An 11,005-nucleotide genomic window follows, 5' to 3' on the forward strand; every position below is an offset into this window, starting at 1 on the left:
ACAGAATTATTGTATTGTTTTTTCTGATTTGATACGTTTATGGAATAGGTCCGATAAATCGTTAGAACGTAAGTAATATAATTAAGATAATAACAATATTTCTATAATATGTCAATTAATTAGTTTAGCTTAGTTGGTTAAGATGCTTGCTCTTTTCCCTTACTATCTTGGTTCAAATATTGTTGGTAACAATTTTGAATCTTTTTTGTACTTGTAAAAAAATCCGGTGTTTACTTCAAATAAATAAGGAAAATAATGATTTGAATGTTTCAAAATTCAATTTTAAACCGAAAAAATCAAAATTTAGGGGCAAAAAAAGATTTTTTTAGACGAAAACTGTGGCAAACCGCCTTCGGCTGTTTGTCAACACGTAGATCTCGAAAAGTTATTCGAAATAAAAAAATCGTCTCAATCGGACAACCGAGCGAAAAGTTATGGCATTTCAAAGTTTTCCAAGCTAAAAAACATAAACTGTTCATCCACGTCAGCAAATCGTGTCCTTGTAGGCGCAATTTGTGTCCACGTAAGCAAAGCGCGCTGACGTTGACGCGATGTTCTGACACGTCCCTTGACATCGCGCTGACATGGACACGATTTCGGGAAAAATAGCCCATTCCGGTAAATAATAAAATATCGGATCCATTTCAATAAATTTTAAAAAAATAGGATTTTTTTTTTTGGTAATTTGCCCATTTTATTGTATATTATTTATAATTTTACAAATTTTAAAGTCACTTGAAAAGGGAAATTTTCCGGGGGCAGGCGCCTGCCTTTCCCTGCCAACCCCAGACATTTTCTATTTGAGATGTTATACCCGAGTCGCTTATAACCCGACCCGACGGGTAGACGAATCCGAATAGTCAATCGTGGTAGTTAACGTGGTTACATGTGAAGATGCTCTGTGCTTACAATTTTTTGTCTTTGAACGGACAGCCTCAGAAACCAGAAAAATAAGGGCAAAATTTTCTTTAAAAAAAAGTCCAAAAAGATCTGCCTTCAGATTCCTTGAATTTGGTAAACGAAGGAAAGACACGTAAACACTCTACTAATCCCATTCAATTCAACCAGCAACTGTTGCTTGCTTGTTTCTCCTTCTCTCGTTTTCCACTAAGGGACTGCCTTTCTCTTTCAATCGTTGCATTCCTTAACAAGAAACAAGAAACGCCTTAGAACCCAATAAATATCATTGCTCCTTATTCAAGAATTCGTAGCCATCTTCTTTACTGGTGGGTGTTTTCTTCAAAACCCAAGTTCCTTTCTTCTTTTCCCCTTTTGCGTTGAGATTATATTATTCTTTACAGTATTTGGGATGTTGTTGGCATAGTTTGATTCATGAATTAAAGTTTATATTGTTTACTGTAGAAATTTTTATCCATCTGCAATTTTCCTTTCCTTGTCTTTGATTCATAATTAACATATATCATGTTATTTTGTTGGATCGGTTATTTCTATATTATTTTGTTGGATCAGTTATTTGGCTGTACGTATTCATTTTCTCTTTTAAGTAAAAGGTTCATTGTTCATATAATAGAGCTGGAATGTGACTTGTTCCTACTAAATTAACTTTAAAGCCATTCTTCAGTCATTTATTTAATACTTATGTTTTACTATTATTGTTCTTCATAGTTTCCTACTTCTCATATTTGAACTACTGTTAATATTCCACAGGTGTTTTCTGCTGATATGACAGTAATACTGGCTTCACACAGTTGTTATTCCTGCAATTATGAAATGATGAATCAAGGAAGAGCAGTGGGTACTCTCAGTTTCTCGGGATCTATTTCAAATAATTTTGTGAATCTCGAGAGGCAAATATATTGTCTGCCTATGACAGGTAAGTCATTCAGGTTTCAAGTTGAAATGCAACAAACTGAACCAACCCCAAAAGTAGGAATCAATGGCCGAGCTGTTAAAATGGTGCCTGCGAGTGAAGTAGTGAAAAGACAGGCTCCTGCCACTAGGAAAGTGGAGCAGGTAAATGGTGTAAAGCAGGTTATAAATGGAAATGGTGCTAGCATAGTTAGGAGAAAAAACAGTCCATCCCTTGTAAAGATGCCTATATCGAGAGTGTCTAAAGACCTTCCACCATTAGAGGAGTTAAAGATTCTGCCTTCAGATGAAAATTTCAGTTGGGCCAATGAGAATTACAGTTCCTTGCAAAGGAGTATAGATGTTTGGTCTTTTGTTATTTCTTTACGTGTACGAGTTCTATTGGACAATGCCAAATGGGCATATGCAGGGGGCTTCACTGAGGATAAGCAGGTGAGATTTTTTAGTCTTTTGTAACACATCCCTCTATCTATAGATTGTAGAGTAGTTATCTATAATTTCTTACTTAGCTAATATCCACAGTCTCCACCTTTTCTGTTTCTTTTGAACTGTATCTTTTGTTTTGCTTTTGGTTCTTATAGCTTTTCTTAATCTTCTGCAGAAAAAGAGGAGAAGAACAACTGCCTCATGGCTAAGAGAGCGTGTATTGCAACTCGGTCCCACTTTTATTAAGCTTGGACAGTTATCATCGACAAGATCAGATTTATTTCCGCGTGAGTTTGTCGATGAGCTTGCCAAATTGCAGGTACTCTTGCTTTCTTTGTCATTATTAATTTTGAAGAGGCTTTCTATCATTGCATTTTTCTTCTAGATGCTTTCATTCAAGTCTACATAGATGTTGTCTTTATAAAACAATTCTAGTACCAAATTCTCATTTATTTTGTGTAAATTTTGCATTCCATGCGGATAATTTGTATTGCTTTTCAGGATAAAGTCCCTGCATTCTCTCCAAAGAAAGCAAGGGGCTTCATTGAGAAGGAACTGGGAGCTCCTATTCATGTACTGTTTAAGGAATTTGAGGACCAGCCAATTGCTGCAGCTAGCCTTGGTCAGGTGTTTGTTTTACTCTTCTTTTTTTAAAAAAAATTCTGTTCAAGAATAAAATTCTTACACTTAGGCAAATATAAACTTAAATTAATTTGAAGGAGATAAAAAAAAATAGATATCTAAAATAATTATGGACTTTTGTTAAAATTGTTTCCTATAGATAAAAAATGATGCTCCTCAATGGTAAATATCTAAGTTACAAGTTATGACCTTACACGATAATCTAAATTGATCTTTGGTAATATGGCGATCATTGTTCAACAGAGATGGTTTTCTGTGATCTGAAGTTTGAAGTGTCCTTTGTACAGGTACATCGGGCTGTTCTGCATAATGGGGAGAAAGTTGTTGTCAAGGTTCAAAGGCCTGGTCTTAAGAAGCTTTTCGACATCGATTTACGTAACAATATACTTTTCCTGTCAACCTTACAACAATATTGTGTGCTAAATTGTAAATTTTTAGAACAGCTTTTCTTGTCCTTCTGTGCTATAATAATTACTTGCGTTTTTGCTTTTCATAAAGATGCACATACATGAATAAAGCAAGCAATCCCTGGTGCAACTTGCTTTGAGAATCTCGAATCCTTTGGTTGTTATCTTATACTTTTTCCCAAGAAATGGATAGAGAGTAAGAAATAGAGCCTGGTAGAAATAGTAAGAAGAGCAGCGTAATGTGTATTACGTAATCTACTTGTAACTAGGAATCTCTTTACTTCATAGTTTTGTGTTTTATGCATGCATGTAGTCAACTAGATATCATTTGTCCAACTGACTTCTTTGTATTTACTATGAAAATAAAGGTTCTAGCTAAGTCAGATGATTTAAAAATTAGTAGTATGGTTCCTTGTGTATATCGTTTCTACTCAGTAGGTTCTTTGATTTCTGCTTTCTCCACAGGAAATCTAAAGCTAATTGCTGAGTATTTTCAAAATAGTGAAACTCTTGGTGGTCCATCAAGAGATTGGGTTGGTATATATGAGGAATGCTCGACGTAAGTAGTAAGCATGTAGTGTACTAGTTTTTAATGACAGTTGTTATGCTAGTAAACGTCACTAATTACATTTTCTTTGAACTCAGGATTTTGTATCAAGAAATTGATTATATAAATGAAGGGAAAAATGCTGATAGGTTTCGTCGAGATTTTCGAAATATAAAGTGGGTCCGCGTACCTGTATGTTTCATGCTATCATGCTTCTAGATATTAATGCCAATTCTTGTTCATTTCGAAATAATAATCTTTCTCTTGTCCATGGAAGTAGTTTTCAGTTTTACTTAAAGGGCTTTCTCCCTTGCTTTGCAGATGGTGTTTTGGGATTACACTGCTACAAAGGTGTTGACGTTGGAGTATGTACCAGGTTTCCATCTAACTTAACGCATTTGAGTTCTTTCAAGATGATGACATTTATTTGGAAGCTGAGAAATTTTTAAAATTCATTGCAATGTGTCATATTCTTGTTATTATAAACATGTCATTGTTACTTCTGTATCAGGCATTAAAATCAATCAATTAGATGCATTAGATGCTCGAGGATATAATCGTTCTCGAATTTCATCACATGCCATTGAAGCATACTTGATTCAGGCAAGTAAAGATGAGCTACCTCAAATGAAAGATTGACTACTTATTCCAGACTAGAGAATATAATGACAACCAGCAAACTACTGATCGACTTTGGTATGAATTGCAGATACTGAGAACTGGTTTCTTTCATGCTGATCCGCATCCTGGAAATCTTGCTATTGATGTAGATGAATCAATCATCTATTATGATTTTGGCATGATGGGGGAGATTAAATCTTTCACTCGTGAGAGATTGCTAGAACTTTTCTATGCAGTGTATGAGAAAGATGCGAAAAAGGTATGCTTTCTATCTCTGATACTTCTTTGACATTTTCCTAGTTCAAGTTTATCAAATACAATATTACAAACGGTTAGGAGGAACAAATAGAATCTCTGTATACTCAAGAAAACCTTTTTCTTTTCTTTCCTCTTGTGCTTTATAGCAGACAGAAAACTTTTAAGACCATTCTAAGATCAAATCAGCATCAGCAGTGACTTAACTGTGCAAACAAAACTGGAACCTGAATAATCTGCGGATTTAATTGCCAGTATTTAACTTGCAAACCCTGAAGAATCATGGGTCGGTAGAACAAAGATAAAAATTCATTCCTAGGTAGTGGAATGAAAATAAAAGTTGAAATGATACAAACTATATTCTTTGGCTTGATAAAATGACACTATAGGTATATGCAACTTATTAAAAAAGATGCATCTTATTAAAAATGATACACTGGGGCTTCCCCTTGTCCTGTGATCAATCTCTTGCAAACTCATTGTTTATGCATGTTGGGATGACATTACAACAACCCTTTTTTGGTGGTGTTACTAATTTAGGCCTTACCATAACTTCCTCCTGAAAATCTTTAACTTGTCTTGGCATAGTTCATCTAAAGATCCAAAGTTTTGTCACTAAAACCAACCGGAAACAACCGTGCAGGTTATGCAGAGCCTCATAGATCTTGGAGCTCTTCAACCCACAGGAGATTTGTCCTCGGTAGGTCATCATCCCCTACATAAAAGATCGAGGAAAATATGGATTAATAAAAACTTATTGGACACTTCTGAATGATCATTTTGTTGCATGATATGCCAGGTGAGGAGATCCGTGCAATTCTTCTTGGACAATTTATTGGACCAGAGGCCAGATCAGGACACTACTTTAGCTGCAATAGGAGAGGTGTGCAAAAATGAATACTCTCATTTAGCATCGAAACTTAAACAACTGGCATTTCAATTATGTAAAGAGAAATGTAAAAAAAAAAAAAAGAAATGATCAACAATGTCATGGATTGATGTAATTGTTTTCCCTGTTGAAACAAACAATATGTCGATTTCAAGAGGTTCAGTTTTGAATTTGGTTACTTTGATAACTGATAACTAGAATTATTATTGTTTTTTTTTTCTTCTGCATTCTGGAAAAATCGAGCTTGGAGCATAAAATTCAATTCAAAGGTCACTATATTGAAGTTGATTTATTTGTAGTGCTTAATTCTTCGGAATTGTTTGTAGTTTTCATTGGAGTAAAAGCATGATATGACCCTCATTTTCTTCTATCGAATAACCCTTCCATGATGAATAATGTTTTCAATTTTATGTTCTTTTGTGCAGGATTTGTTTGCAATAGCTCAGGATCAACCATTCCGGTTCCCATCCACATTTACCTTTGTTTTGAGAGCATTTTCCACACTCGAAGGTGAGTCTCATTCGTTATTATAATGTTTGAACTCAGTCACTACGCAAATTTAACTTCATAAATATAGCAGAAATCTTACACTGCTTGAAGATGGTAAAAGAAGAAAATTATTGCATTACTGCTAGGTTCTGAGGATTGTAGTTTCCTTGCAGGTATTGGCTACATACTTGATCCTAATTTCTCCTTTGCAAAGATTGCTGCACCTTATGCACAGGTTCTTCATGATCTCCTTGCTAACATAGTTTTCTCTCAATGAAGTTTGCTATCCACTGGCAATTCATTACATTAAAGAATTAGGGTCTAATATTTCATGCTACTTACAGGAGCTTTTAGATATTAGACAAAGGCAGCGAACAGGGAGCCAACTAGTGCAAGAGATAAGGAAACAAGCTGATGATGTACTGCACTTTCCTTTGGTTCATTTAGTTGCTATCAGATAGAGCCTTTTCTTGCATCGACGTGTATATATATAGTTCAGTATTTTGGATACTGACATAACCTGTTTATGTTTCAGGCCAGGTCCTACACCATGTCTATGCCCTACAGAGTTCAGCGAATAGAGGAAATCCTTAAACAACTTGAATCAGGAGATTTGAGACTCCGAGTCCGGGTGCTAGAGGTAATGCACTGTGCATTTTGAAAATTACATTCTATTTCAGTTTGGGGTAGAGAAGATTCAAGTAGACTATGAGTTGCATTTGAATCTCCCTGTTCTCATTCTTTTCCCTCCTGTTAATTCTTAATGCAAAGAACTTTCTAACAGTCTGAGAGAGCTGCACGGAAGGCAACAATTCTGCAAATGGCAACCATGTACACAGTACTAGGAGGGACCCTGGTAAACCTAGGTGTCACCTTCAGCAGTCAGGGAAGCCAAATTATTGCAAACGGATCATTCGTTGGAGCAGGTGGCGTGATTCATCCTACATAGCCTTAAAATGAAGATATTAATTCTTTACATGCTGAACTAATTTGATACCACTTCCATGACTGACGAAAGTGTTTAAAACTTGTTGAAATACAGGAGTTTTCTTGACACTTTTTCTTAGGTCAATGCAAAGGGTGAAGAAGCTTGATAAATTCGAGAAGATGATATGATGTTAAAACTCACAAGGCAAAGGATTTATTTCATGTATATGCTCATTGATCAGTCAGTTAACTGCCTTATTCGCATCAAATTAAATTTATATGTAATTTTTTTCCCTCATATTTGAGGATGTTCCATTTGACTTTCATATTAAGCACCCGAAGAAGAAAAAAAGACGAGGGAAATGCCTCCCTGCTGGGAAATATATAGATATGTAATAAAAGATGCTTTCAACAGTAGAAAAGGAAAATTCCAGTTCAGCAACAGACAGGTTGATTCTTTCTCTAGTTTTTTCTTTGCCTGTTGAAGTCTGCAACGCAATCATGGTGTTTATATGTTTTTTCCCTTGAATATTCATATTCTGTACTGTCTAATATGTCGGATATGAGTTCTCCAATTACATTAAAAGAACCTTAAAAGAAATTAATCATACGTTTGTCGGATATATATACACTAATATCCTAGTTATTTAGCTCAAGTGATATAGTTAAAATACATGAGTAACATATCTTGAAATAGAGTCTAATTCTCTCTTTTCTTTTAATCTGTTTTGGTTTTTGGCCTCTCGGTACTAATCATCTAATTATAAATTTGGGGAGATTTTAAAGATGCTCAGGCCACTTCTTCCAACCTTAGACCGTATACATGGGGCATTCGGGCACTTCCATTCTTTCCAAAATAGAGTTCTACTTCTCCCACCTCTCTCTGCATCATCTCGAGATTACACGTGGCACTCCCAAAGATTTTGCCCCAAAAATATATGAGTATTGGCTCTCTCCCTTGTGCCGAAGATTGCCACGTTGGTTGGTGGAACCTTAGCTTAAACATGTGGTGCGCCTAACCCTTTTATTTATTTTGGGTAAACTCACTTTTTAGTCACCAGAGTTTATCTACATTCATATTTAGACCACTTATTTAAAAATTTTGTTATTTTAGTCACTCCTGGTAGATAAATTGTCAATTTTAGTCGCTCTCATTAGATAAACTGTTAATTTTAGTTACACTACTGTTAAATTGGGTTTGATCACCAAACGGAAAGTGACTTAGAGTGACTAAAATTGACAACTTATCTAATAAGAGTGACTAAAATTGACAACTTATCTAATAAGAGTGATTAAAATAACAAAATTTTGAAATAGGTGACCAAAATAGGAACATGGTTAAACTCGAGTGGCTAACTAGGTAGTTTACCCGTTTATTTTTACCATGCGTGGTTTTGTTAGATCTTTTGGATTTTCTGAGTCATCTTAATAATTTGATTTGATTTAATTTTGGCTTCTTCCTATTATTTTTAAATTTTTAGACTTATTTTAATTAAATAAATTTTATTTTATAACTTTTGGATATTATTTAGTAAACTTCTATAATCTTATATAAGCTGACCATGGGTCGGGACTCAATAGAATTTTAGGCTTGACCTGACTCGAAAAATTGGCTTAAAATTTTGTCCGAGCTTGGCTCGGCCTAGTTGTATTAATTTTTTCTATAATTATTTTATATAAAAATTTTTAAAAAATACATCAAATACAATAAAAATATTAAAATAAATATTTCCCAACAAATTGAAAATAAATTAAAAATTATTTATACTTAAATAACACTAATATAGGTGTAACTTAGCAAGCAAATACCTCTAAAATAGTAGCAAAATTAACAATAAAACTAGAGTTATACAATATCTAAACAATAACAACAAAATAGAAACAATACCGAAACAACACCAAAACAATGACAAAACAACATAAAAAAACAGTAGAAAAAAATTCCTTTTTGCAAATTCAGGCCAGACTTGCGTTGAAAAAAGCTTATCTGAGGCCCGACGTATTTAGAAAACGGGCCTCTTTTTTCCCAAACCCATATTTCGGGCTTATATTTTTGCCCAAGTCCTCTCACTTTTTGGGCGGGCCTTCGGACCAAGTGGTCCGACCCTGATCAAGTATATATATTTCTTTTGAAAAATAAACTTTCATATAAAAAATTTAAATTATTTTTTTCAAATATGAAATATTTATTTATTTATCATAAAAAATTAAAAATTAATCATAAATTAAATAAAAATAAATTTGATTTAATTCGAGTAATCATACTTTTTCAACTTATACTCTAAAAAATGTCAAAACAATTCATTTCGGGTCGATTTTCGATTTCTCATTTTTGTTTCTCTATTTTAGCCCTCCCAACTTCCTTGCCTTTATCCTAAATTTACACGTGACATTCTCAAGTATCTCTTCTTTCTTCCAAAATGGAATAGTTTCAACTTTTCCCCGACTTCTTATAGACGGCACACCTAAATCTCTTTATTTATTTATTTGTTTATTTATTACAAAATAGAGCTCTTTAAGCTCCCCCTCTTCACCCTTAACAAGCGACATTCCCAAGTCTCTTCCCTATTTCAAAATAAAGTACTCTTCTCCAAGTATTTTATCATATTTGTCATTTTTTACTTTGTCGTTTATGTTTCTTAGTGTTTATCTTTTATGTCTTTTTTTCCACTTGGTTTTTTAGTTTCCCTACGATTCTCCTAACCTCTCTCATTTTTCTATATACTAGAGCTATCTTTCTAAAATATTTTAGATCTAATTATTATGCAAATTAAATTCCTAAAATTGCATAAACAATTGTTTTAGGATCTTAAAATAGTATGATTTTCACAAACATAAAAATATTTGATGTAGAAGTTGACTTCGTTATTAACCTTGACAAAAAAAATTCAAGAACACTCCATAAATTGATTTCTCTCTTGACCTCTCCCTTAATTATATAAACCCTAAGTGATAAAGGCAATAATATTTAATGTGTTTTGTATGTATAACCCTAATAGGTAAAGACAAATCATTTTATAATCATTAACTTTTAATCGACACGTCCATTAAGTAACCAAATGAATTGATAGAATTTAACTTCTATCTAAAGTAAAACTCTTATCCCTTTAAATTGGGTCACATAATTTTGGACTTAATTAGGTTCACAAGAATGGGTTAAAATCATACATTTTCCCACTTGGTCCAATGAGTGCGTATAAAAATAAAACTCATCATAATTATTATATTATAGTGAATTGCAAATGTGAGATATGACGGTTGTATATAGCTTAAGTCATATAACTATAAAGATTTTCCTCTTATAAATAATTTTTAAAAATTATATGTACACAATCATAATAAATGAGAAATACATCATTTTATTTCAAAAAGGCCATAATTGAGCTCAGAGTGTCAAACATCATAAAAAATCTTATATCAGACTTTAGTCAGAATCAATTTTTGACTCCTTTGTGTCCTCTTTGTTGGTGCTTTCCTCCTCTTCGTTCTCATCGGGATCCTCATCCTCGCCATTATTGTTACCTTGTACAGACCCATATTTGATGGGTGGGAACTGTGGCATCCGCATGCCGTGTCTTCATGCATAATCTTCGCAAACTAGCCCTGTCTCTTTCATCCATCAAACTATCCATTCTGATTCTGGAATGTTACTTTCGTCCTGATATTGCCAAGTTTCTACTCGTCGTCTTAGTTTAAGGGATTGTAGGCCTTCCACTCTTTGTTCTTGTTTTCGGTTCCATTCTGTAACTTGTTTGTGATGAGACTCTAAGGGTTGTCAATATGTGGAGTCTTCAATGGGATTCTTTGTTGGCCTAAAAAACCAATCATAACCTGCCCATAAGATCCTTCACCTTTTTACATAGGGCTGTTACAAGATGCGTAAAGAGCAACCCAACTTTCTTTTTATGAACACAACAAATCATGCTTGTGTATATCCACGTCCCAATGCAAATCTTTTCCTTTTGTAAAATA

General features: G+C 33.9%; 1 protein-coding gene across 2 annotated transcripts; it reads left to right on the top strand.

The window, feature by feature from the left end:
- The first annotated feature begins 913 nt into the window (after positions 1-913).
- Positions 914-7,477, top strand: LOC105799604 (protein ACTIVITY OF BC1 COMPLEX KINASE 7, chloroplastic). Of its 2 annotated transcripts, XM_012630257.2 has the most exons (18): positions 916-1,226; positions 1,669-2,262; positions 2,432-2,575; positions 2,758-2,883; positions 3,186-3,273; positions 3,771-3,864; positions 3,951-4,044; positions 4,174-4,228; positions 4,364-4,455; positions 4,562-4,732; positions 5,372-5,428; positions 5,528-5,611; positions 6,043-6,127; positions 6,280-6,341; positions 6,451-6,525; positions 6,642-6,746; positions 6,891-7,032; positions 7,149-7,477. In XM_012630257.2, the coding sequence occupies exons 2-18, from the start codon at positions 1,684-1,686 to the stop codon at positions 7,220-7,222; spliced, it is 2,127 nt and encodes a 708-aa protein (XP_012485711.1). In that variant the 5' UTR covers positions 916-1,226; positions 1,669-1,683; the 3' UTR covers positions 7,223-7,477. The 2 variants fall into 2 exon arrangements, with proteins under 2 accessions (XP_012485728.1, XP_012485711.1); XM_012630274.2 differs by lacking the exon at positions 7,149-7,477 and having other exon boundaries at positions 914-1,226; positions 6,878-7,027.
- The last annotated feature ends 3,528 nt before the right edge of the window (positions 7,478-11,005 follow it).

The sequence above is a fragment of the Gossypium raimondii genome, chromosome 7 (assembly GCF_025698545.1).
Source record: "Gossypium raimondii isolate GPD5lz chromosome 7, ASM2569854v1, whole genome shotgun sequence".
Taxonomy (NCBI): domain Eukaryota; kingdom Viridiplantae; phylum Streptophyta; class Magnoliopsida; order Malvales; family Malvaceae; genus Gossypium; species Gossypium raimondii.

Excerpts from the sequence above, each read along its gene's own strand:
- LOC105799604 (XM_012630257.2), top strand. The coding sequence starts at position 1,684 with ATGACAGTAATACTGGCTTCACACAGTTGTTATTCCTGCAATTATGAA. Across the intron at positions 2,576-2,757 it reads ATGAGCTTGCCAAATTGCAG|GATAAAGTCCCTGCATTCTC; the intron begins GTACTCTTGCTT and ends ATTGCTTTTCAG. Across the intron at positions 4,229-4,363 it reads GACGTTGGAGTATGTACCAG|GCATTAAAATCAATCAATTA; the intron begins GTTTCCATCTAA and ends CTTCTGTATCAG.